Below are 27335 nucleotides of genomic sequence, written 5' to 3'. Positions count from 1 at the left end.
CCAAGTCTGACCTGATTTTAATCATGGAGCTGCCCCACTCCTTCCCCCACCTCCACACCGGGCAGACCTCTCCACTCTGCCCGGCAGGCACTGCTGCTGCACATGCTGCAGAAAACTAAAATTAGATTCAATAAAAAATATAAACTATAGAAACAACACCACTAACTCTTGTGTTTCATAGAGATTGTTGGACAGGAGTTGTCAGTAGACATATATCAGATCACTGTTGTGTTTGGACTCACCTCTGTATGAAGTGGTACAGTCCCGTTAGTCGCAGTCCGTGAGTCCTGTTTACTGCAGCAGTTAGCGGACAACCAGAATGACCAACATGCGGATAAAAGGTACTATACTATAAAACGGACTATATAATGAACTTTTACCGGCTGGCTATTTTACTGGGAGTATCAGGTAAGTGTTATTCTCTTCACTTAAATAAGTCTTCTTTAATAAAATGTGTTATCTTTACGACGACGGCGCAACAGGTTGATCCTATGTAAACGTAGCCTATGGCTGCTTATCCCAGGCATCTTAACGCTATCTGTAGCCAGTTAGACTCAGTGAAGTGGTTATTTTTATTGTTTATATCTTATTTAGGTGAATTAAACGAGAGTAATGTGCCATAGAAATGATTTGCCCCTTTTTAACGACTTAATTACACGTTAGGGGGTTATATGTATATGACGACCCTAATACTTTGGGGATTTGTAGTGTCTAGTATTTAATATTGTGTTGGTTTATAGGCCTACTTTATCTCCTCAGATAGCCTATGATAATAATATCCCCTAGCCTAGGGGCTTATCACTTTTCTGTTATAGGCCTATTTCTATTGTATACCACTATAGTTTACTATATAAAAGCATGATTGTACATTTTGTAGTAGCCTACAATGTTTAATGGTAGAACTTTACTTTAAAGGTACAATATACCAATGTAGAGCTGCAATGATCAGTCGATATTTGATTCATGCTTAGTCAATTTTCAAGCAAATGTTATGTCATGTCAAAGGTCCCCTGGTCTCAGGTTCTTAAATGTAATTATGATGCTATTCTTTGTTATTTAAAATAGTAAACTAAATACTTTTGAGTTTTAGATTGATCAAATAAAACAAGTTGCTTAAATTATCATCTTGGGGTGTGTGGGAAAGTACAACAGGCACTTTCAGTGTTTTCTGACATGTTGTAGACAAACCAGTTATAGTCAATTAATCAAGAGAAGGATTGGCAGTTTAGTAGGCCTACTACAATGTATACCTTTAAAAGTTTAATTAGGCACCATAAAGTGCACATCAGGGCTCAAGAAGGCTGAAAATTTGTCTGTGAGCAAAGCACTCCTGACAAAAATGCTCACTTCACTTATTGCAAACTTTGTGTTGCTGTAAAATTGTATTGAAGTCCTTAATCAAACATGAAGACTATATTCAGTCTAATTGTGTTTTTGTGTTGGTCTAACGAGTCAATGTGAAGGAATGTGAGACGCAATAAAAGCAGGAAATGTGGCAACTCTGGAGAGGAAAGGTCTGACTGTGTTCAGGAAACACGTTGAGTCCAGCAGCAGAGCTCTGACCTGGAATACATTTAGGACCATGCACTGTTTAAAAGGGAAGTCTAGTTGAAATGAGGCCTTTAGTCTGTATGCAGGTGTCTCTCTTACCTGTTCATTAACCCACAGTGAGTCACACCTGATGTAAACTTCATGTAGGCCTATACCAATAATTAACACTTTGAGACTAGTTCAAACCTCTCACATCAGACTGATGGCATTCATGGAGTAACGGTTTGGTTTAAATCTCTAGCAGTTAATTGGTCTGTTCACACCCAGCTGGAGGAGGCCAGATACTCTCATTGGTTGGGAGTCTGTGACCTCCTCCCCCTCTCAGCTCCTCAAGTGGGACAGAGGGGGGGCAACAGGCTAACAATGGACTGGTGATGAAAAAAATGAAACAAAGAGAAGACCAGAGCTCTCTCGTGGGCGGAATTTAGGACCTCAGTCGCTCCTCCTCTTGTTCTCTTATTCTGTAAAAGTGATCTGGCTCCATCACCACCATCACTGGACTTGGAAATGTGCAATGTACAGATAAAGTGTAGTTTCTTATCAGGTGGAGCGGAAACTTGATGATGCTCATCTGGCTGGACTCATACACCATTAAAATAACTTGATGTATTAAGGTTTTAACATTAACACACAAGTCTGAAACTTGAGCTGAGACTACATAATAACAATTTTGATAAACCTTTATTATATGATAGCTTTTCAAATTTGTGTTTTTTTTAGTCGAACAAAACACAACATCGGAATTTTCCCACAACATTTCATAGACTAAAGACGGTTAATTGAAATGTATTAATAATAACGTTCCAGTCCTAATTGTGGCCTGGATATAAGCAAACTAGGAAAAGCGTCCATTTTAGAGAAACGCGATAAACAGTCCTTAGGAGAGTCAGGCTGGTGGACTTGTTTTGTTTTGATTTCCTGTCTTTGAGGGAAATGTTTAGAGTGAGTTCCTGCCCCACCTAGAGCTAATATGACAAGCAGAAAGCATCCACGAGTGTCTGACCTCTCCATCCCCTCCCTCTGTGATGACAACCCCCTGCCTCTCCACAGGCCTCCCCAGCCCCCCACACACACACACTGGAATTTAACCTTCCTGACCCTGATACAGAGCAGCAGAGGAGCCCCCCTCGACACACATCGGCTCTTTTCCCGTCTTTGCTCCTGTTTTAATAAGACGCTGCATATCTCCCAGGTGCAGTGAATCATCCATATATATAAAGAAGAGGCACATCTGTTTCTCCTGTGACCAAGATGTCATCTTCATCCTCTTCCTCTCTTTAAACTGTTTTTATACAACAAACGTTTAATACAACAGTGTTGCAATAGTTTGTCCACCTCATGTATATCAATCAGGCTAGACTGAAATGATTAGTTGATTAATATATTAGTCGAACAGAAAAATTGTCTACTATCTACTAACTATTTCAATTTTTAAGCAAAAATGCCCCAAAAATCCCTAATTCTAGCTACTAAATTGTAAAGATTTGCTGCTGTTCTTGTTCTTATTTGATAGCAAACTCAATATTTTGAGGTTTTGTTTTGGACTGTTTGTCGGACAAAACAAGACATTTAATGACGTCACCTTTAGGCTTTAGGAAATGATACTGAGCATCTTTACCCTTTTACTGTATAGACCAGACCATGAATTGATTAATTAAGGAAATAATTGGCAGATTAAGATAAACTACAAACTGCTCTTACTGTAATATAACACAATTCAGCATCACCCCGGCTGAATTAAAACCTCTCAAAATCTGTTTCATGAAAAGCAGAACATTATTACCTTCATGAAAGTAGGATTTATTGCATGGCTACTGCATTATGCTGCATTTGTTTAGAACTCAGTCAAGGTTGAAATGATGAGTCTTTAGTTTATTGATTTAAGTAATGTATCAAGCACAAATTCAGATATCTTTGAGGTTTTGGACTCTAGTCAAATCACATGTCCAGGAGACAAAAGTTCTTCATTTTTTAACAAGACTTATTCCCATTTTCTCTCTTCTCTTGTCAGTGTGTGTGTGCGATGGTGTGCATGTCACAGTGCGGGAGAAGCGGCGGTTTGCAATGCTCTTCCAGTCGGTGGTCCTCCCGTGTCAGTACCAAACAGCCTCCACTCAGACCCCGGTGGTCCAGTGGTGGTACAAGTCCTACTGTCGAGACCGCACACGAGAGTCCTTCACCGTGTCCGAGAGTCTGGGCGTCAAGTCCTCCGAGCTGGGCGCCACATCCCACCTGGAGTGCTCCGACAGCGGCCGCACAGTTCGAGTTGTGGCCTCGGCGCAGGGAGCCTCCATGACGCTGGCTGAGCACTACAAAGGAAGAGACATCGCCATCGTTAACAGTAATGCCATCATTCTTATCCTAAAGTTATGAATTAAGGAGAAAGAGCTGCTGCAGCTGTTTGATGACTGCACTCAGGAATCAGAGCTGACTGTGCCTTGTGTTTCCTGTTCTCTAAATAGACCTCTTTTGTCTTTGTCTTACAATAGAGTAGGCACACACACACATGATCACAGCCTCCTGCTCTAACTCCTATTCCTGTATGACTCCTTGTAAAACCTTAAGCCTTATCAGGAAAAAACACCCGTCTTCTTTCTAGATGTGTCCGTGTTTAACAACGCCCTCCTGTCGTATATTTTATAGGCTACAGTAAAAAACAAAAACATGATAAATGGATCTATTTGTCTTGGCTTCACAAACATTATGCAGATGATAAAAACACTAACAGTTAACAGCTTAAATATATGTTAACTGCTGTAAAGCATCAAGTGTATTCAAACCTCAATGCTTTTGGAACTGACGAAAAAGTGTCAGATTTGTAATCTTGTTTACTTATTCTTTGATCAGTTGTGTCTGATTTAAATCAAGATTTTGCTATGTAATTTCAATATTTGAGACGTTTGTTTTCTTTCGTATGATGAAAAGGGTTATGTAGGTTAACATTTGTTTCTTTTTAAATATACCGTTTTTGTATCGGTACTGAAACTCAGGTATCGTATCAGCGCTTATATTGAACATTTTCAAACAAAACATCCTGCACTCGAAAAACTGTTTGACCAAGTCATTATAGTCAGTTTGTTGTCAATGTCAATCAATTTGAATTTAACATATACGCCGATTAAACACTAACCTGGTATATAACCTTGTTTTCGGTCTCTGTGCAGAAGCAGATTTACGTATTGGGGAGCTGCAGTGGGGCGACAGTGGAGTGTACTTCTGTAAAGTCATCATTTCCAATGATCTGGAGGGGAAGAATGAAGCCCAGCTGGAGTTACTGGTACTCGGTAGGCCTACACATTCTCTTTTATCAACGTACAGTGACGTAAAGACTCAAACAAACTTTGAGCCTGATAAATGTTTGGTTTCATATTAAGCTCATCAAAGTTTATTTCTATATGTTAGTGAAGGTTTTAGAAATAGTGTCTTTGTTGCGCTGCGTTTTAAAGTGTCTTTACAACCAATTCCATGGAACCGTCCAGATGGTGTTTGCCTCTTTACATGATTTACAAGGTTGACGTGGACTTGTAGTATCCAGTGGTGGAAAAAGTACTCAGATCTTTTACTTAAAGTATTAGCATCAAAATATATCGACAGTACCAAAAGTAAAAGTACTCATTAAACAGAATGGTCCATTTCAGAATAATATTATAATTATTGTTGCAGCTGGTAAAGGTGGAGTTAATTTTTGTTACCTGATATACTGTATACTGCTGGGTAGCTTAACCTATAACTATATCCCAGGGTTTGTACAGCTTCACAAAACGGTATGGGATCATATGTTTGACTGTACAACGGTTTGTCTGTCATCATGTTATATTTGTTTTTGTTGCTAATTAATGATAAATAAACAGCTAATGTTTTGGTGCTTAAGGTCAGAGATTCGGCATCTTGTCTGTCCATGAAACTTGATGTAGCATGACCACTCAGTGAGAGAAAACTGTGGAGGCCATTGTTGCCAAAGCCACTCCTAAAGCTGTTACCATGGCAACGTGCTTTTATTGAGGAGACTGGGGCATGTTAAGGGTTGCTGCTGGTGTAGACATGAAGAGAGAGTTGTAGAAAAAGGGGCTGAACTCTCACAACAATTCCCAAAAATGTTTTTCTTCCTTTAACTTTGACTAACCCTGAAGTTGCTGGTAGTATTAGAGTCTGCTCATTCATACATTCCTCCTCCACTCAGCACTAATCTGATTATAATCAGCTCATAGGAAAGAAGACAAGGGTTTAAATGTGTGAGAATAACAAGACTACACTGGGTTTGGGTTTTGCCACGTTGAAATGAAGAAGCTGGAATTAGAAAGTGTAAAATCACTTCAGTGCCAGATTAGCATTCCTTAGAGTTTTGAAATCGTACACACTTCCAATTATAAATACCGGAATTTAAAGTAGTAGTTTGACATTTTGGGAAATACAGTTTTTTTGCTTTGTTGCAGAGAATTAAATGAGAATATTGATATCAATTTAATATCTGTTGCTTCAATATCAAGCTACTGACAGCAGCCGGTTAGTTTAGCTTAGGAAGTTAGATCGGAAAGAGCTAGTTTGGCTCTGTTCAAAAGTAACAGAATGTAAGCTTACTGATTAACATGTTGTACCTTGTTTGTTTAAACCGAAAATACTCAGCACATAACCTCCCATAAAACCACAAATTGTGATTTTAAACTTGTGATTTTGTATGGGAAAACAGGGAAAGCGATATGACATATTAGCTAGCTGTTTCTCTCCTTACAGTCTTTATGCTAAGCTAAGATAACTGGCAGCCTGCTGCAGCTCAATATTTACCATACAGACATGACTGGGGTTTCAATCTTCTCACCAAACTCTCAGCAAGAAAGTTAATTTTTCCCAAAATGGTTAAGCAACAAGTTGTGATGTTTCTTTTTCCACCATCTCCCTAGTCTCTGATTAAATTTTTCTTTTGGATTGATTTTTCTTTGACGTTCACTCCCTCTGCTCTCCCTTTATCTTGCAAAATCTTCTCATGTACTCTTCCATTACTCATTCCTGCATCCTTCACTTCCTCCCTCCCTCTCAAGGCTGCATAGCTCCTCGGCTCTCTCAGGTTACTCAGTGTTACTGAGCTTCCTGGTATGTACTGTAGATGAGTGTGCCAAGGAACAAAGATTACTTTTTTTACAAGGTGGGAGGGTTACGCTTGGTTTTTCTCCCTCCATAGTAACAGTCTACTCAGCACACTCTGGAGCCAGTGGTGTTTAGTCTATCCCTGCAGCCAGACAGATCAGACGGGTCTTTACTGTAATTATACTGTAGTCCTTTGACACCTCACGATAAACACGTACTAAAATCATGAACACCTGCAGTGTGTGTCTCAGTCTCAGCACACCTGTTGCAGTCCGTTTATTTTTCTGTAGTTACAGTTTTGTAGTTGAATTGAATTTTTCTCTTATTTGACCTGTTTATCTTATATGAAGCACAAACGAGTCATTTTGTCTCAACCGTGCAACTTGTGTGACCTTTTTTATTTTTTTAAAGCTGCCATGTTAAATTGTTGCCCTAGAATCATTATGTGCCCCAGTTTCCAAAAAAATAACCCTCTTTGTCCTCACACACAGCCTCTCTTGGCACATCTCTATGTGTGTGTGTGTGTGTGTGTGTGTGTGTGTGTGTGTGTGTGTGTGTGTGTGTGTGTGTGTGTGTGTGTGTGTGTGTGTGTGTGTGTGTGTGTGTGTGTGTGTGTGTGTGCGTGCGTGCGTGTGCAGGATTGCATGTGTAGATTCATTAGTGTACAGTTTTAACGCCACCAGAGAGGCACACTCAAAACCGAAATATAGCACTGCTGGCCTCCTGCTAAAATTAGATTCAAAGTAAAATGCATTTTGAACTCTGAACTATGACTTACATGACTTATGTTCATGTTTATAGGTTAGTATTTTTAAAAACACTTCTATGAAACTCTATGGCATCATATTTTATAAGCACGAATTCTGGCCACCAAAAAATTATCACTGTGATGAACAAGAGTCGGCCCTTTGCTGCATGTCATTTCCCCTCTCTCTCCCCTTTCATGTATTCAGCTGTCCTATAAAAATAAAGGCCTAAAATGCCCAAAAAATGATCTTAAAAAAAGAAATAAAAAAAACATTTGACAGAAATATAAACCTTACAGTGGCGCTAGTGGAAAGGTCAGAGACTTCATCATGAATGTCTGTACTGAATTTCATTGTTATCCATCCAGTAGTTGTTGAGTTATTTCAGTCTGGACCAAACAGCGTTACCATCCCTAGAACCACATTGCTAACATGGCTAAAAAAAATGTCCTCATTCATTATCATGACAGCATGTAAGATGAATAATTTGTGTAAAAAGTTTATCCCGTCAGTTCTTCAATTAGTGCATGACCATTAATCATCCACTCTGCTGACCTTTTGACTCTTGCTTTCTGCTTCCTCTGCCGCCCTTCACCTGTACTTTCCCTCTCTCTGCAGGCAGGACAGGTCAGCAGGACGATCTCCTACCTGAGTTTGATGTGGAGTTTATGCCAGGTACGGCACCTCACCTGCACTTTCGTCTCACTGCCTGGCATCTTCTAGCTTCCCTAATGCCTCTTCACCAATCAAAACTCTCTTTGACTAACAAATGTATATGCATGAGCTTGTGTTGCACGTTACAGTCAAAATGAGGAAAATGTACAGAAAGTAGAGTCTAACCCAACACACAGTCAGTTATTGAAGCTACATAGACTCACAGTGTTTATCTTTGACCTCTAGGGAAATGTGTTGACTTAGCTAGGGTTTTTTGAGTGGATTTTGCTTCTGGGCAAACCCTGAGGAAGTGTGTTGTTAGGGTTTGGATGCTTTGTAGATGTGACGATGGATAAAAGTCACTCACAGTTCCCTAGAGTTTTCCAGAAGTTTCCTTTTTTAATGCTCTGTGGTCTCAGAAGGGCAGACAGAAACATCAGTGTGGTTTTAAAAGGAAAATTCTGATTTGTTACAATTGGGTCTGATTTTTGTAGATTTTTTTAAACATTGTTTCTACAAATTATTATTGTAATCACTAAAAGTAATTCCTGAGATGTGGAAACACAACAAGTTTGCTCCATGTGCTTGTTTTTATCACTATTGATTTCCCCACATACATAAATCTGCATTATATTATATGTAGATACATATGTGCTTATACTCTACTATACAAACATAGCTATGCATATCCGTAGATGTGATACACATCGTAAGCGTGTCACACATATAAACACATTTCCATTCTCTTACAACAGAGTACTTCTTAAACCTGCCCATCCATGTGTTGTGATATTTACTGATTGATCCTTGCGATGTCAATCAATTTTTTTTCACCAGTTGTAGATGATGTCACCTCTTATATCCACACTTTAAAGGAAAGGGGTTTGTCGGATACATCTGTTGCATAAAACAGAAATAATCACATTTTAAAGCTGTTGTAGGCACTTTATTTTAAATAATCTTACAGCATACTGTAATTCAAGTAGTCTAAGAGAAAACTAGACTTCTGCACCTCCTCTGGGGTCCATTTTGAGGCTTTAGTAAATCTGACAGGAGACTTTGTTCAACCACAGCTTATTTCAGAGAGACAGAGTGTTCCTATTGGCTGTACATGCATTGCCCATGCGGCAGAGAGGGGAGAGGGAGCTGCTGGAAGAGGCCTCACTCTACTACAAATTCTGGCGTTTTTTCCATTCTTCCTACTGCAGCTTTAAAGGAACACGCCGACTTATTGGGAATTTAGCTTATTCACCGTAACCCCCAGAGTAAGACAAGTCGATACATATCCTTCTCATCTCCGTGCGTGCTGTAACGCTGTCTGACGGCTCCAGCGGCATCAGCCCATCACAGAACAGGCAGGTGAATGGTGAATAAGTCGGCGTGTTCCTTTAAGTAGCAAATGTTAACTAATCAAGGACCAAAACATGAAAAAGAGAAATCAAATTGTTCTAAGAAGTAAAGGACTCGCAGATGGATACATTTTAGCTAACTTATGATGGGATAATGAAGTCTGTGTGATACCTTAAACTGAATCTTACTATGCCTCACACAAATGGAGAAGACTTAATGTGAGTTTGTGTCTATATTCCAGAGTGGGCATTTGTGGGATCTGTAGTCCTAGGCAGTGTCTTGTTCCTGTTATTGATGGGGATCTGCTGGTGCCAGTGTTGTCCTCACTCCTGCTGCTGCTATGTCCGCTGCTGCTGCTGTCCTGACACCTGCTGCTGTCCACGACACCGTGAGTAACACAAACCACTTAACGACGAGTAAAAAAACACATTCTTTAATTACATTAAGTGACATGGAAGGTTTATTGTCGTGTTGTTTTCCTGTGCAGTATACGAGGCAGGGAAGATGGCAAAGAGTGGACCGCCTGCTCAAGTTGTGTATCCCTACTACATTCCCGGTGTTCCTGCTGGTATTCCTCTTGTCCCTTCATCCCATGTGGAGCCAAATATCGCCTCTATCCCCTCAGTGGAGAATAACCTGGCTGGAGGTGAGTGTCAACAAAACAGTTTATAAGGTGCAGAGATAGAATAAAGCTATTAATTCCTTTCAGACACACTGACTTGTCTTACCATCATTTCATCTACCATCCCTCATCCTCGTGTCTGTAACCTCTCTAACCTTTATAGAAATGACAGAAATGTCTGTCTGCCACATGCACGTTTACTATTTAAATCTAGGCTTAACAAATTGATTGTGAGTCTGGTTGTCTGCTTTGTAAGAACGTGCATTGGACACATAGGGCCCTATCTTGCACCCGACGCACAGCGGACTTTTCCCTCCACAGACGCACGTCGGTAAATTAGGGAATGTATTTGCGCTCCTGGGGGCGGTTCAGCGAAAAGAGGAGGCGTGTTCCGGCGCAAACGTTACTTTGTGCTATTCTGCAGTTTCAGAAAACAATTCCGCCATTGACCAGGAAAAACCTGGTATAAAGTCAGTGGCGCTAGTCTAAAGTCAGTAGCGTTTTTTCAGATGCTATTTTAGGGGCGTGCTTGGCCATAATGTAGCGTGTGCACAACGCGCATACACTTCTCTCATCTAAATGGATGCAGCAGTTCCACATTTTGCAAACCATACATAATTACAAGGAAGAAAATATTACTGAAAATGCGCTTCAGGTGTTTGGATAGGTCAGGAGGCATTTTACAGTACAGTCCTCAAAAAGTCGCAGCATTCTTTGTGGCTTGTTGTGTTTTACACATTTCCATGAATCATGGATGTGTTGATGACATAAATGAGGAAATATTAGAGGACTTAAGGAGACGTGATGTTGAACTACGGGCGGGATCTGGTCCGGGAGTATTCTGCGATGGCTCCTGATGGAGCGGGTGGACGGAGATGGAGTGGGGGAAGAGGAAGGGGCACAACAGGAGCAGGTGGTGCGTTTGGAGGCCCACGCTCCATGGCTGCAGCAGTCCTCTCCAGACTTGAGGAGATCGCCCCAAGAGGCCGGAGCAACATCGCCACTTCCGCCAAGACAGGCATTTATTACTTTTGCCCATCTCGCATCGGCAGCTCCCGCTGGCGTGCCAGGCAAATACCCGTCATAATAGCAATCCGCCATGGAACAAGCGCCCTGCTCTTAAAGGGAATGTGAGATGACGCTCTGATTGGTTTATTGCACGTTACGCCCAAACCACACCTAGCTACTTCAGACCAACCCATTTAAGATTTGCGTCGGGCGCAAGAGTCATTTATCCCGCCGGTAAAATAGCAACAGCGCCCAAGATCCGCCCACAAAGCTACTTGCGTTTTGCGTTTCATACTTGCGTTTCAGATCGTTAAAATAGGGCCCATAGTGTATGTGTATGTGTCGACCTTGCATGGTTAAGTCCCTGTGTGTTTGTGTACGTACTGTATGTGTGTGTCCACATCCACAGCACGCAGTGGTTATCGACTGAAACCCAGTACAGACCAGGACTCAATGAAAGTTCTGTACTTCATAGAGAAGGAGCTGGGTCAGTTTCCCTCTTCCAAGATGGCTGCACTTAAACGTAAGCCTGCACAGATTAGGCCAGTGTCTGTCATCTGTGTGGCTGTATGACAGTGTTTATGTTTGTGTTTTATGTGCATGCTTTGTCTGAGTCAACGAGTGCTGGTTTACAATTAATCCATACATTCATTTTCATAACCATTGTCTGTATAACCAACCACTGTAAACGAAAAAGATGTTTCTGGTCAATGATTTGCAACATTGGTCTTATACACTGGTCTTTAGTCCGTCTCTTACTACCCAGCCTGTCTGTGGCTCTCAGCCCCAAGTCAACTGGTTCCTACTGAACATATATATATATATATATATATATATATATATATATATATATATATATATATATATATATATATATATATAAAACTAAAATCAGGTCATCAATGTTAAGTTATATTTTATTTTATTATTCTAATAAAGCTGGGCACTGTAGTTTTTAGTAAAGGTTACTCAAACAGGAGTAAATAGTACATTTGTTGGGGACTATTTTCAATGGTAGTTTACAGTAATACATATTTGGTGCTGTGGACAGTATTTATGGCAGAAAGGACGTTTGTGTGTGTGACGTATGTGGGATTGACTGAAAGTAAACTTTCCATGTTTATTGCAATGGAGAAACATTGATTTATTGAGGTGCTTTAATAGTTTTTGCACATCAATTAAGGGATATAACAAAGAGAAATAGGCTAAATCAGGCTTTGTTGTTGGTTTTGGTCCTTTCGTAGAATTTGTTGACAATACAGGGGGGAAATAATATCACCAGATTTTAGTAGTTTGAGGTGGCACATGATTTCTGCCCTCAGCAGATAGCTATAATCAGTGCTCATGATTATATAGTCGTAGCCACCTCAAGCCAGAAAGTAGATGATGCATTTACTATGATCTTATCCCAAACACCGACATAGCACTTCTAGCAGACCACATCGTACTCTGAAATCTTCGATGACATCATGTTACAGCTATTTGTGTATTCCAGCTGTCAGTTACAGAAAACTTACCTGACAAATGTTTTACAAATTAATTTTATGATAGAAAATAGCAAATGTTGCTCTTCTTATGTGTCTGTGCCAACAGCCAGTAGCCTCTCAGAGCTGAGCTCTCTTCATGATGGAGGGAATACAGACTTCAGACACACCTATCAGACGGTGCAGATGAAGGCGCTCCCGCCCATCGCAGACCTAGAAGACCAGTCAGTGCTGAGAGCAGCTCCACATACACAGAGTCGAAGGCCCAGGCGGGACAGAGGCAACCACTCAGACGACGAGCTCGACAGAAGGTATAATGATGGTGTTGAAACAGGTCAGGGAAGAGAGGATTGTTAGAACATTTCTAATGATTTTATTGGTTGAAATCTTTGGTAACCCACATCATGACACCACCACTAAGGATGCACTATCTACCTGGAAGTAGCAGTTTTCCAGGCATTTCAAGTATTATCATTATTATTATTATTATTATTATTATTATTATTATTATTACCATACAAACTCTGTGTGTGCTCTTCTTTGCTGTAGGTGGAACCCGCGCTCAGAGCACCTGCAGAGGAAGACGTTGAGCAGAAGAGGGCGCACCGGCTCCCTGGACGAGCTGGAGGATTTCGCCCGGTCTTACGGCTCCCGGGGACGTCGCGCTGAGCCTCCAAACCGGGCCTACGAGCGGGATTACAGCCCTCCCAGGCGTTTCTACAGAGATGAAGATGATGGCTGGGGCCGCCGCAGCCCCTCACCTTTACCACAGAAGAGAAGGGACACATGGGACAGTGATCGTCCCTGTCGACTGCCCCAAAGCAAAGGATACGACGACGCCTTCCTCAGGAGCGTGCTGGACAGCAAGGCCAGGGGGCGGGGAGGGGACAGTAGTGCTTGTAGACCGGACGAGGACAGTGACACTCCCTCTAAAGGCAGCTCCAGAGGAAAGGGCAGCGATAGTTACTACAGCCGGTCGCCTAGCAACCGTCCAGAAGAGGAGGACCCTTTGCCTCCGTACTCTGAGTGGGAGGCGGAGCGGAACCGCAGGGCTGACGCAACCACAGACCGGTACCGCACTGTAGAGCCTCCCAGATCAGAGCGTTACAGGACCACTGAACCAGCCATGAGGCCTTTCTGTTACACCCGCCCCCACCAGGGAACTTCCCATACACTACAGGGGGGCCGAGAGGAGAGAGACAGGAGCCGAAACCTGGTGAGTTACTTGTAGCAGGAACAAGGACTTCCTTCTTCTTCGGCTCTTCTGGAAAGAGCCTCTAAATCCTGTAAATAGTTACAGGGTAAGTCTGTACTATATATTCTATAATGTTCTTATTGTCAACAAAAACATATAATGACACAAGGGTCGTCTGCATAGCCAAAGCCGGATGTAGATTCGAAAACTGTCCATAAACTATTACAAACACATCAGTGAGGCACACTGTTGCACTTGTAGACAATTGCCATAAGCATAATTGTTCTCCTCACCAGCAATGCAGAAAGATAACGTTAAATAGGAGCCTCCTGTTTGAGGGTGCAAATGCATCTTTACAGAGCATGTACAGTAAGTTTTAGTTCAGGCATGATCTCTCTCAATTTATTATCAAATACACAACAACACTAAATTAGAGAAAAACAAAGATTAGACAGGGCAGAGAGAGAGGGAGAGGGGGCGGGTATAAAAATGTAATTAAAACTGACACTTAACTTTATTTGATCTGTATTTTATTGTGGTTACTTATTTAATAATTACAATATACATATAGACCTCAAACTAAATATTTGTGACAGGTGTTTTATGATTTTCGTCTTCAGTAGGCACACATTTGGGGCTGAGCGCCACAGTCAAGTTAGTGAAGTCAGAAAGTACTGAGAGACAACGGCAACGTCTAACTAGAACTGTTGATTTATTTAATGAAAGAGGAGAGACAAGCGAAGGCCTTACTTGAATGCTTTGCTTCCTAATACAAAAATTGTATTGATTAGCTCACCCAGTAAGAGCGTTCGCCCCATGTTGGCTGAGTCCTTTGCAGTGGCGCGGGTTCGAGTCTGACCTGCTGCCCTTTGCTGCGTGTCATCCCCCATCGCTCTCCCCCTTTCACGTCTATCCACTGTCACACAAAATAAATCTTAGAAAGTACTGAGAGATGTTATTCGTTTGGGTCTTTTCAAAGGGTTTTGTTGACAATAAGAATAAAATAGAATAATACCAGCTTTGTATTGAAAATGTTTGACAGTATGATGTACATCATCTGATCATCTCCTGTGCAATGTACATACAAGATGTATGGTCTTAACACTGAGTCACTATCATTTTAGTTGTGTCATGATTTTATCTACGTAGTTAATTTTTTTCATACATTTTACAAAAGCAATTGCAAATGACACTTATGATGTAAGTCTGTATAATCTGCTCATGCTCGCAACCATTATAGTGTTACAAATGCTTACTAACTGGCTTACCAAATATCCCAAAACACATCTGTATCACTGTCTTAATTACTAACACAGCTTGAGCTACGTGCTTTCTTTAAATAATTTGAGGCACCAGGCTGGACTAATGTCGCATGAGCACGAATGCAAAGTCTCTAATGTTTGGCTCTTGGTGTATTTCTTTAACAGAGCACTGCACTGAGCAGAGGCTCTCTCATAGTGTGACAAGGTTTCCCAGCCTCGACCTGCACAGCACTGCCACTCCGTTCGTTTAAACCGTCTTCTTGCTACGCAGGAGAAGCTAACTGTTCTGCCATCAGTCACATGAAGTCTGGCTCGTCTCACTGAAAATAACTGCACCGAAAAAAACAGCGTGGATGGAAAATGCTGAGAAATGAATATGCACAAAGCAGCATGTGCAGTCATGTCTTACAACGTTTTTTAATCATGTGCATGAATTACTTCTGCATGTGTAGTCTGCAGATGTTATGTATGTGGTGTGTACATCAGTTTTATTTGTTGAGTTGAGTGACTGGATTTACTGAAACCGGTGCCAAGATGTTTTTTTTTATTATTATCTGCCATTTTTTCTATCTGTATAATGCCACACCCTAGTATTTTCCTACAGACTTCATATTTCTCACTCAGTACACAACACCTCAGGTTTACTTTGTATTTGTGTTTGTCTGTTGTTGATATTGTACTGTATGTACTGTAAGTACTGTACCTTGAATTTGTTCTGCAGATTATTAAAGGGGAACTATGCAGTTATTTTTTTAGCTTAATTTACCTTAACTGAACAGCTTCGGAGTCATTGGAAAGGTTATATGACTTTTTCTGAGTTGAATGGTGGTCGTCTCGCTTCCCCCTAGCGCCTGTCAGCAGAAAAACCACCCTTGCAACTTTCGTCCGGCGAGCCGCCAGCCTCGGCGTCATGAAGTATGGCGTGATATCAGGTCTCGCGATGTAACGATTTTCTTCACGGCACTGCACACATACGCCCATTCAAGAACCGGCTAACAAGGTAGCGATGAGTTTTTTTTTTTTTCTTCACACTATCGTCATGGCTGAGCCGGCTAAAAAGAAGCAGAAAGCTAGGAAAGCATTGTCGGAGGAACAGAGAAAGAGGAAACGGCAGACTGAACAAGCGAGGAGTCAGACACGAGTAAACATAGGAGCTGCCAAATATCTATTCCGAAGCTGTAGGGGGAGCTCTATAGAGAAACCTGCAAGCAAACAGCGAAGAAATGGCCAAAACTGCATAGCGCCTCTTTAATTGCACTGGTTAAATACTTTTTCAATAAAGAAAACTCAAAGCAGTCTCGGTTGTCTAAATGAATGTATGTTTATTATCTCGGCCAAGAGTGTCCAAGCAGTCCAACAGTCTAAAGATATTTGGTTCACTATCACATAGGACACAAGAAAAACAGCAAATCATCCAATTTTAAGAAGAAAATTGGGAAGACAGAGAAAAGGAGCGCTTCTTTTTGGTGGTGGTTGAGAAAAGTCTAACAAGGTGCTCTTTGTTTCAGGGGTAATCCAACAGTATCAAAACAGCATTAAAACCAAGGCCTGTGTGCCGCAATAATTTTCGCAGGATCTTTTAAGAAGGAAATAAGACACATTACGTTTAAGCAGACAAGAAAATGGCACACATTCATGTGTCATGAAAGTATTTTACTGTGCACACGTACTGTTTCAATATCACAGTGTGCACAGATTTGACAAAATCATCTACAAGTATATTTGTCATGTTGCTGAGCAGACTTTTTGTTTTGTTTTTACCAAATAAGGGGATCAAGTATTAACCCAGAATTTGATGTGTACATGTAACTGATGGTAGGTTGGTTAAGTCTATATAGGAACTTTGTCAATAAGTCATTTTTCGTAAGCATAAATTCAGTGTTTTTTTTTCTTTCTCAACACTTCCACACTTTCCACAGATAACACAAACTGGTCTACAGGCTTGCATTTATCTGCATTTCAATAGTTTTGACAAGATTCATTTTGATATGAAATACTTATTGTCTGTCAAAAAATCTGATGTTTGAGTGGTTATTGTGTTTTACAATATGTGTGATAAAGTGTGTGTACTGTATCTTGGATAAACGCCTGTGTTTTTATCATAGCTTATCAACTATACACAACTAAACAAACACTAGAGCTTTATTGACAACCAGCTACACACACTCAGCACACTTTATCTTGAAAAGCATGTGTGCACCTTTAAATGTTTGTATAAAGTCTTCAATGGCACATCATTATCCCAAAACATTTACAGAAAAACATGTTACTATATTGCGTCTGTGTGGTCGTTTTGGGACTCTTTGTGGTCATTTTGTTATTCTGCGTTGTCATTTTGCAATTCTTTGTAGTAGTTTAGTGACTCTGTGGTCGTTTTGTGACTCTTTGGAGTCACTATGGGACTCTTTGGGGTCTTTGCGATTGTAGTCATTTTTCTCATCTTTGTGTTAGTGTTGTGACTCTATATAGTTGTTATTGTGTATCTTGATAGTTCCTTGATTGACTTTCTATTGAGGAATGGTAAAACTTACTTCAAACAGAAGCACTGGCCCCAGTGCCACTGCGTCTATATCCGGTAGGCCTGTTTAGTAATCCATCCGTGAACAAGCCAACTATCATCATCTGACTCTGGTTGGTGGGAGGGGCGGGGGGGCATCAGGGGTGGCAATCACATTCACCCATCTGGTCCTGTCCCAGCATGTTAACACTGTTTATATAAAGCAAAATGAGACTAAATGTTGATAAAAACAAAACAGAAGAACATTTGGTAACGTTTTCTTACACAGCCCGCAAATAACAGTGTCAAAGTTTTGTACACACTGAATTCCAAGACACAGAGGATGAAAGGTATACTGTATGTCGTTTCAAATACTGACAAGGAAGGAATTCCAAACTTGTCTCGAGGTTCAGCATGGAGCCAGACACAGATGTGATGGCAAAGCTTTTCATCCACGCAGCATTTTCCAGCCCACTTCAGTGAGCTGAGAGCAGCACTTGAGCTCAGCTCAGGCGGGCTTGTTTTGTGTCAATAAAGCTGGCTGGGGTCCACCTCCTGAATAAGTGACATAAACATCCTTGCACAAAGACTTCTAACACAACATGACTCATCCAGAGAGTGAACATTACACTTGGACGGTTTGCCGCTGATGAATAAGACAAGCGGACATGCTTCTACTTCATTCGGTGTATGCAGATTGTGTATCCTAATTCAACAATTAAGGGACTGGATGTCAACATTTACATAAAGAATCTATTTATCTGCCATGTAAACTCATCAGAGGCTTTGAACTCACCAAAACACAGCAGATAACTAATTAATACATTAGTAATTGTGTCTGTTTTTCCATTGTTACTTGCTTTTACCCTTGTCATACTTTTTTTTTTAAGATTCTTTTTTATATTATTAGGCCTTTATTTCCACAGGACAGATGAAGACATGAAAGGGGAGAGAGAGGGGGAATGACATGCAGCAAAGGGCTGCAGGTCAGAGTCAAACCTGTGGCCGCTGCGTCGAGACCTCTATACGTGTGCGCCTGCTCTACCAACTGAGCTAACCCGGCCATCCTTGTCATACTTTTTAAAACTATAAAAGAGACTGCCTAAAAGAATGGAAGTATCTATTTATCTATCTATCTATCTATCTATCTATCGATCTATCTATCTATCTATCTATCTGTCTACCTACCTACCTATCCATATATCTATCTGTAGTTCTTGGTATTGAAAACAACAATTTGGCTTTGAAATAAAAACCTAAACTTGTATTGGCACTGAAAAAGAAAATACTTCTGAAAAAAGTTCCTTTGGAGAAAATACCACACAGATATAAAGAAATGTATTTTTAACACACACTTACAAAATTATAGTTTTTAGGTAGGCCTATTATTGCATTTGCATTTTTCAATGAAAATCAAATTTTTTGTATTATTAATTTATTACATTAGTTTAAAGTTGACAGAATATATTTCAATGGCAGTCTTTCAGTTTAAACTCTCTGTCATGGCTCTGCCATTGCTCTCTTCAATCGAATTTGAGACTTCAAATTCAAGAATATAATATCAAGTAAGTCTAGTGTTTCATATTGAGATAATTAGTCATCTAAGAAAAAGACAGTTTGTAATCACCTTTACTTTAAACAAAGGTGATGTTCAATGATCACTAACATTGTTTGCTCTCCTTCCTGCTCCTCTTTGTGTTTCCTCCATGTTGCACCTGTCAGAGAGGGCGGGGTCAATGATGTCACCTGGAGAGGGAGGGGCAGGGGGATGATCCGCCTCTCTCTCTCTCTCTCTCTCTCTCTCTCTCTCTCGCTCTCTCTCGCTCTCTCTCTCTCTCTCTCTCTCTCTCTCTCTCTCTCTCTCTCTCTCTCTCTCTCTCTCTCTCTCTGGGGAAAGTTGTTCTTCTTGCTGTAAACATCGTCTTTCACCTCAGAGAGTAAACACAGCCGCACTAACATGTGGTGTTAAGTGTAAGGAAGAGTTACTATGCAGAGCAGCGGATACAACACGTTTTCATCCAAATATTCAGGATTTCTGGTGGATTTTGAGTCGCCTGGGATTGAGGCTGAAGCTTCCGCGGAGGGATAAGGAGCAACGAGATGGGAAATATGATCCTGATGGCGCTTCTGCTGGCTCACCTCCCAACAGGTGAGGCTTTAAAGGCGCTCTAGTAGGCCCAAACACATTGTGTGCCTAACGTTTATACTTTATTCAAGTAGAATCTGTTTTTTTTTTCCAGTGTATAGGAGTTTAGGGTGAAGCCTAACAGTCAAAACTAACTGATGTGTACAAGTTAATTATCGACAGGCGTAAACGGGACAAGGCCGACTGCTGTCACGTGACTGCACACTAACAGTTTTTCATGTTCTCCAAAATAGAAAACATCCAAACAGTTCACACAGTGGAAACAGCCTCGTTTTATAGAAGACAATATGAAATATAACTTTTAATTAGATCAAACCTTCTTAGAGGATATCAAAGTAGTAGTTTCATTGTTAATTAATCTTCTGTTAAACTGAAACAATTAGTCAATTATCTACAGAAAGTTAAAACAGTCATTTTGATAACTGAATAAACTTTTAAAGTTGTTTATCAAACAGAAATGTAAAGAATGATCTTGTCCCAGCCTCTCAATGTGATAATTGTTTGTTTATTTCTGCTCTATATTCTAGTAGGAATGAAAATGGGCTGCAGCTATTTCATTATGAATTCATCTGCAGATTATTTTCTGGATTAATCGTTTGTTCTATAAACCATCAGAAATAATTGAAAAGGAGCCCAGGGTGTTTTTATGCAACAGTCAGAAACCCAAATATATTCAGTTAAATGTGAGCCAAGGACCATTAGCAAATTCTCACATATGATTTGAACTATTCAAGGATAACCAATAGCTGCAGATACATTTCTGTTGATCAATTTATCAATTAATCGACTAATCATTGAAGCTCTATAATTAATATCTTTGGAGTGTAGACTGTTAAAGCAATTTGAAGATGTCATTTTGGTCACTTTTCTGACATTTTATAGTCTAAACTATTCATCAATTAATTGCAAAAATAAGAAATAGAACAATTGCTAATGAAAATAGTCGTATTCTTAATCTACTCAATACTTGATTAATCAATTCATTGTTTGGTCTAAAAAGTCAGAGACAAATGTCCATCACTTTCCAGAGAGCAAAGTGATGTCTTTAAAATAAAATAAAAACTTAAAAAAATATTTAAAAAAATAAACACACATATAATCAATTTACTATCGAAGACAAAGAAAAGCAATAACGTTTTACACTTGACAGGCTGGAACCTGCATTTTTCCTTGGAAAGTTTTTCTGTCAATCGAAAAAAATCAATCAATTGACTAATGGTCTCAGTTCTACATCACAACTTTAGTTTATGACTCAGAATACTAATCACATCTTAGAGTATTACAATGTATTTCCAAGTATTTTTGCACACTTCTATAAAGCTCAGACAGCTGTGGGAACAATTTTATAGTTTTTTATGAAAGGAAAAATACCTCTGTTCTGTCTGAAAACTATGAAAACTTGCATTTCAGTTTTGTAAGCTTTTTATATCTGTTTGGACAGGATGGTTCATAGTTGAGTTTTATATTGTATTCTCAGACCTCATTTTATTATTTTAATCAACCTGCAACAAGTGGATAAATGAACACCTGATCATGATGTCAGGATATCATGTTGTGACTTAGAGAATAAACAATTAGTTTACTTGATTAGTTGTTCAACAAAAGATTAATTGGTGACACTAGAAAATCGATTAGTACTTTTTTTTTAGATTATTTGTTGGGGATTTTTGGCTTTTAATTGATAGGACAGCTGTAGACAGGAAAAGGGTACGACATGCAGCAAAGGGCCACAGGTTGGAATTGAACCCTGGGCCGCTGCGGTAAGAACTGAGCCTTGGTACATGGGGCGCACACTCAACCAGGGGAGCTAGGATTAGTACTTTTTAAAGCAGAAATTCACCGGTTCTGTATGATAGTTTGGGACTGTTCGGATAAAACACGCAATTTGAAGACGTCAACTTGAGCTCTGGCAAATATTGATGGACATTTTTCACTCTTCTGATATTTTAATGGGTCAAACATTTCAGAACATAACTGGCAGATGAATCAATAATGAAAATAATTGTTAGTTGCAGCCCTCATCGATTGCTGTATATATTTTCAGACATAAATCAACTGGGGAAAAATGCCAACACATGTCAGTGACAGTCACTGACAAACAAACACATCTCTATCAGAGTTCTGGCCGACCACTGAAAGAGAAAGTGTTTCAACTTTGATCTGAACCTTATCTGATGCTTTTCTCAATAAGCAGAGGACGCCTGTCATCATCTTGTTTTCTCCAACTCTACAGTTCTGATCATGATTGACAGCTATTACTTCTAATGATATAGAACAATATGCACACTTAAGGACTTCTGTTGTAAGCCGTTAACCAGTTTGGTCAGATTCTTATCAATCCAGCATTCAAGAGCAGAGCTGTGACACAAACACAAGTGACACAAGTCATGTTTGAATATTGTGTCATGTGTCAATGCAGTTATTTTACATTTTATCATTATTCTTCCTACTTGTATCAGAGCTGCTGTCCATCCAGGTGATGGTTCCAGAGACGCAGAGGAGTACGACTCTGTTCGCCTCTGTGATCATTCGCTGTGACTACTCCACTTCAGCGAACCTTCAGGATGTCCTGGTCACCTGGAGGTACAAGTCCTTCTGTAAAGACCCGGTGCTGGAGTACTACTCCACAGGTGAGACTGCAGCTGGAAGGAGACCCATTTTTGAATGTGCAATGATGTAGCTGAACCAAACCTTTGAAAAAAATAGTGGCGTACATAAACACATGGCAGACGGTGAGCTCTCATTCTTTAGAGCACTAAAGATTAGTTTAGTTTTAATGAACACCATTCTTGGCTTGATATTTTTCATATGTTCATGCTCAGAACAGTTACCAAAACATTAAATGTTGTGTTCATTTTCTTTTTGTGTGGATGTATTCTTACATAAAAAAAAAAAGAAGAAGAAAAAAAAGCTGTTGGTCATGCTAAAGGCTCGTGCATTGGTATTAGAATAGCAGCATTTTGTAATATCAAGATAAGTTCATGATTATAAGCACACTAACTTTGAAGCCACAGTAATACACACACACACACACACACACACACATATTGAGACATGCCAAGAGAGGCTGTGTGCGAGGACAAAGACGGTTATCAAATTATTATTCAGTGACTGCTGAAGAGCTGGTTGTTGTAGTTTTCATCTGAAGGACTTTATTGCCACAGTTGTGATGGTCTGAGTAGTATTAGGTAGACCGATCTAAAAGAATGCAACAAGTTATATTAACATATTTCATTGTATTTTCCTCTGTTTCTGAAGCCTTTCAGGCCTCTCTGCAGCTGGGTCAGGACCCCACCAATGACTGCCCGGACAGCCAGCGAACACTCCGAACAGTGATCCAGAAGAGGGGCACTAATGAACCCATGCTGGGTTCAGACTACAGAGAGCGCAAAATTACCATTCAAAACAGTAAGTTGGATCCCATCATAATGACAATGTTCATATTTCAGTATCAGTATATTACATTTTAATATGATTATGTTGCTTCTTTAAGATATTGTTGTTTAAAGTAATGTGACGTTTTCTGTGAATAGAGGCTGACCTGGTCATCAGTGAGGTGATGTGGTGGGATAACGGCGTGTATTTCTGCACCATCGACGCTGCCGGTGACACTACTGGCGACTCGGATAAAGAAGTCAAACTCATCGTGTATAGTGAGTTTCCTCAGTTAAGGTTGTGGCACTTAAGGTCACGTAGAGCCCAAAAAGAATTTTCCTAGATTATAAGTATCCGTAATCATGCGTCTTCTTACCTGTTCCAGACTGGCTGACCGTCCTGTTAATCATCATCGGTGCTCTCCTGCTCATCATGCTCCTCTGCATATGTTGCTGTCAGTGCTGCCCGCAGAAGTGCTGCTGCTACGTCCGCTGCCCGTGTTGTCCACAGACATGCTGCTGCCCAGAGAAAGGTACACAAGATGCTTTTTTGTTATTGTATTATTTATTTTTTTACCCATAATTGACAATTCAGTACTTTTTATGAAGCCAAAAGCTACATCACACTTTACAGATTATTTTACACAAATCTTTATGCAGCTATCCAAGTTTTTCTCCTGCAGATTCTTTACTTGTTCCAGCCTATGTATCGAAGTATTATAAGTCAATACCGAGTCATTCAAACCTTTGACCCCCCTCTTTGCTCTGATTTCAGCCGTGATGCAGCACAGGATGATCCGAGAGGCTCAGAAGGCTATGGCTCCTTGGATGAACGGTCAACCCATTTACGCTCCCATTGGCTCCAACGCCTCCTCCCAGGGCGTCCCCATGCTGTACTCAGGTGAGTGACACAAAAGTACACACAGAAGACAACCCTTTAATGCCTTGTTGAACGTTCTTAGCATCATTCTGTTTGGTTATTTTCAGAAGTGGCATCAGTACTTCTATGTCTGTATTTTATATATTGATGTTTATATCAAGGAAATAACACATTGTGATGAAATATGATTTCAATGATGGTCCAACAAATAAATAGAAAGTCTGTGTAAATTGTTGTATTAAGCTATTATAGCATTAACCATACTTAAAATCCCATTTAGTTTCATAGTGTTGTATTTCAGTCTTCACTAAAAGAAAAAACACTGTCGTTTACTGCCTCTTCTTTGATTGATGTTCAGTTTAGCAACTTTTTAGGTGAATGTTAACTGCTAATAAAATATTAAGTAACTTTTTTGCCTACCTAAAACATGCAGATAATGTGACATTCATTGGTTTAAGTGTCTTTCTGAAACTTTACAGTTCTGTTCACTCTCACCACTCGCAGCGTTTTCAGCCACAGCAGGCAGCTGTTTTCAGTGAAAAAAAAGCTAAACAGCAGACAACCTATATAAAATAAAATAGCTGTTGAACCTAGTGGAGCATTTAGCAACTAAGGAGCCAGATATTTCCTTTTGGAGTGAGTGTAGAGCAAAAACAGAGCTAAAAGATAATGAATATTGGACTTACATTCATCAGATGGACACAAAAACAACTCAGAATGAATCATTTGTATGTTGCTCCCTATCTGCTGGATGTGTAAATATGAAACTATTTGCAAACAGCATATCAACTTTGAAGGATGAAAATGTATCAATGTTGTGATTACAGCTTATTTCCGATGGCCCCAATTGGCTAAGTAGTAAGATTGTTTATGTCTTTCTCTCTTTGTCACTTTTGTTTCAGGCTCATACTTGGACTACCCCACCAAACAAAACTATGCCATGGCTCCCATGCAGCTGTCCCCCATGGCCCTGCAGCATCAGCCTCCTCCTCCTCCTCCTCCACACCATGTGAACGGCAGTGTGCACGGCAGCAACCGCGGCACCGGCCAGGTGTTGGACTACCTGGAGAACCAGGTGAGGGGACTGGATGTGGGAGCACATCAAATGGCTCCACACACTCACCAAAATATGCTCCCATTGCAGCCTCAACTTCAGCCTCAGCCGGCTCCTCAAGCCGTTCCCTACACACCGGGGCCCCCTAGTATGTTGTCGGCCCTGGATGAGATGGGGGTGAGAGGGCTGGAGAGAAGGGTGATCACCCTGCCTCCTATAATCCAGCGTGTACCCAGCTTTTCCTCACGCAGGGAGCCTGGAGGTGGAGACAGAGCCAGAGGTGTGCCCAGGATATCCAGCCAGTCCAGTGGGAGTACAAACCGGTCTGGAGGAGGTCACCACCGCGACAGTCGTGGCTATAGAGACGCCTCTCCTCCCAGACGGGGGATCTTGCGTGATTACAGCGATGACTCCGAATGGGAGAACAGGCGAGCAAGAGCGCCACACAGGAGTTCGAGGAATGAGAGAGGAGGCTCGGCCAGGAGTAGAGGAGGTGGATCCAGGCCGCGTACTCGTAGTCGTGACGACCTGATGGAGGAGCTGCACAGCAGAGCATCTCGGAGGGAGAAGAGCTATTCCCCTCCTCAGCGTCGCAAAGGATCCTGGAGCTCAGATGAGGAGGAAGACAGCAGGAGAAGGAAAGGTGGTAAAGGGAAGGATTGGCCAGAGAATCCCCCCAGCTACTTCTCCATTGAGACCCAGCCTGGACGCAGCCGCGGCAACTACGAGCACTTTTCTGTAAGATCCAAATCCTGACATACACTCTGAACCAATAGACTGATGAAAGTTTTTCTCTGTTAGCTTTCAGTCTGTTACTTTCCTTGTTTTTCTTTTTAGCCTTGACTTTTCCATCACTTTTTTTGTACTTCTTTGTCTTTTTGGTCTTCTATTGAATCATCATATCTCCGTCTTTAACTTAACTCCACCTCTGTCACTTTTCTCTCATAGGATAGAAGCTCCCGTAGCGGCACCAGCGTAGTCATCTGAAGGATTTCTATATCTTTTTTAAAACTTGTTCCTGAATGTTTCCAGAACGGTGAAAATGAAGACAAACAGTGGGTACCTTCATCTGTTCATTAGGCTTGCAAAAATATAGTTGTTGTTGTGAAATTTGATAGTGAGTACTGGAAATTTACTCAATGGATATACTTTTACTCTGTATGCACTGTATGTATTTGCAACTAAAAATATGATTTTTATGCAGGAAAAAATAAGCTGTTCCATCAAGGCTATGAATTGCAGATAATATGTAATTATATTAAGCTTGTGTGTGATTAGTTCTAACTGTATTACATGGTGGCATTTGTCTAGTGATAGAAAAAGTATCATTTTGGTGTTTGTGAAGTAAATGTTTAACAGTTTCAACAAGCATAAATTATTTATTTTTTACCTTTTAGCCATAGTAACATTATTAGACAGTAACTTCAATAAAAAGTATGCTGCTTAGACATGGTGAACTTCCTGAACCTTTTTAAATCAACAAAAAACTACTTAGAATTGTGATTTTCATTAATTTTTTGTTACAAATATGAATAGAGATGTATCATGATGATATGTGTATGTTTTAAATAAACCTTTTTAGATACAGCTAGTGTGAAGTGAGTCATTTATATACTTTTTATAAATTGTAAAATATGAAGTGATCCCTTAAACAAATTTTTTTTTCCTAGAGATGGATTATCATCTGGGCAAAGTGGGCAACTTCCCCTGGATGTCCAGTGGTAACTGGTAATTTTATTTGGAAATTTGCCCCATTAAAGTAAGATGTCAACTGGGTTCTTGTGTCAAAATGTAGTTCTAAAACCACAATTATATTTTGGTTTATATTTTGCTCACATGGTGCATAATCCTAAATAAAGTTGCATTTCATAGTATTACCTTAATTAACTAATTCACACAGAGAAAACTCAAAATAATAAATTAACTCAACTGAAACCATATGAGGAGAACTGTATTATAAATTGTGAAAATCCAAGTCTTTAAATTGGTCATCAGAATTGGATGTAGGATGATAAGAATGAAGCCAGAATCTTTAACTGTATGTAGATTTATGTTTAGATGTAGAATTATGTTTATAAACATAAACATAATTCTACATCTAAGGATAAATCTACATACATTATTAAACTAACATTATATTAAAATGACATTGAGCTTGTTTTGTATATTTTGTGAAGGGTTATAATATTTTTTTGTTTTGTTGTGGCTGTCAAATTGCTGTTTCTGCTTTCTTTATATAGAAGTATAGTATTATATAGAAGTGTAACTACAGTATATATACTGTAGTTACACTTCTATATAATACTATTGTATTATTGTATAGGATGTGGGATGATATATTATTTACACTCAGTTGCCAGTTTAACATGTACAGTACTGCAGTCTAATCTACCTTGAAGGTTATTATGTTCAGTTTATGTTATTTTAGAG

General features: G+C 40.0%; 2 protein-coding genes and 1 long non-coding RNA gene across 6 annotated transcripts; 2 read left to right on the top strand and 1 right to left on the bottom strand.

Moving 5' to 3' along the window:
* The first annotated feature begins 141 nt into the window (after nt 1–141).
* Nucleotides 142–15701, top strand: ildr2 (immunoglobulin-like domain containing receptor 2). Of its 3 annotated transcripts, XM_039818909.1 has the most exons (10): nt 143–408; nt 3563–3892; nt 4716–4835; nt 7998–8054; nt 9625–9771; nt 9871–10029; nt 11423–11536; nt 12607–12808; nt 13047–13713; nt 15120–15701. In XM_039818909.1, the coding sequence occupies exons 1-10, from the start codon at nt 369–371 to the stop codon at nt 15153–15155; spliced, it is 1872 nt and encodes a 623-aa protein (XP_039674843.1). In that variant the 5' UTR covers nt 143–368; the 3' UTR covers nt 15156–15701. The 3 variants fall into 3 exon arrangements, with proteins under 3 accessions (XP_039674844.1, XP_039674843.1, XP_039674845.1); XM_039818910.1 differs by lacking the exon at nt 7998–8054 and having other exon boundaries at nt 142–408; XM_039818911.1 differs by lacking the exon at nt 11423–11536 and having other exon boundaries at nt 146–408.
* Nucleotides 15702–16107: 406 nt separating this feature from the next.
* LOC120570516 lies at nt 16108–23472 on the bottom strand. Its single transcript, XR_005641074.1, has 3 exons — nt 23349–23472; nt 22048–22239; nt 16108–17661 (listed from the first exon to the last, which is right to left on the bottom strand). It is a non-coding gene; the product is annotated as an uncharacterized LOC120570516 (long non-coding RNA).
* Nucleotides 19312–26492, top strand: ildr1b (immunoglobulin-like domain containing receptor 1b). Of its 2 annotated transcripts, XM_039818907.1 has the most exons (9): nt 19312–19600; nt 22057–22227; nt 22856–23005; nt 23131–23250; nt 23358–23504; nt 23747–23872; nt 24754–24926; nt 24996–25643; nt 25854–26492. In XM_039818907.1, exons 1-9 carry the CDS (start codon nt 19552–19554, stop codon nt 25890–25892), a joined length of 1623 nt encoding a protein of 540 aa, XP_039674841.1. In that variant the 5' UTR covers nt 19312–19551; the 3' UTR covers nt 25893–26492. The 2 variants fall into 2 exon arrangements, with proteins under 2 accessions (XP_039674841.1, XP_039674840.1); XM_039818906.1 differs by having other exon boundaries at nt 24754–25643.
* The last annotated feature ends 843 nt before the right edge of the window (nt 26493–27335 follow it).

The sequence above is a fragment of the Perca fluviatilis genome, chromosome 12 (genome assembly GCF_010015445.1).
Source record: "Perca fluviatilis chromosome 12, GENO_Pfluv_1.0, whole genome shotgun sequence".
Classification (NCBI taxonomy): Eukaryota; Metazoa; Chordata; class Actinopteri; order Perciformes; family Percidae; genus Perca; species Perca fluviatilis.
Note: the sequence above shows the minus strand (reverse complement) of the source record. Positions and strands in the feature narration are given on the sequence as shown.

Excerpts from the sequence above, each read along its gene's own strand:
- ildr1b (XM_039818906.1), top strand. The coding sequence starts at position 19,552 with ATGGGAAATATGATCCTGATGGCGCTTCTGCTGGCTCACCTCCCAACA. Across the intron at positions 23,006-23,130 it reads CAAAATTACCATTCAAAACA|AGGCTGACCTGGTCATCAGT; the intron begins GTAAGTTGGATC and ends TTCTGTGAATAG. Across the intron at positions 23,873-24,753 it reads CGTCCCCATGCTGTACTCAG|GCTCATACTTGGACTACCCC; the intron begins GTGAGTGACACA and ends CTTTTGTTTCAG.
- ildr2 (XM_039818909.1), top strand. The coding sequence starts at position 369 with ATGAACTTTTACCGGCTGGCTATTTTACTGGGAGTATCAG. Across the intron at positions 3,893-4,715 it reads AGACATCGCCATCGTTAACA|AAGCAGATTTACGTATTGGG; the intron begins GTAATGCCATCA and ends GTCTCTGTGCAG. Across the intron at positions 8,055-9,624 it reads TGATGTGGAGTTTATGCCAG|AGTGGGCATTTGTGGGATCT; the intron begins GTACGGCACCTC and ends TCTATATTCCAG.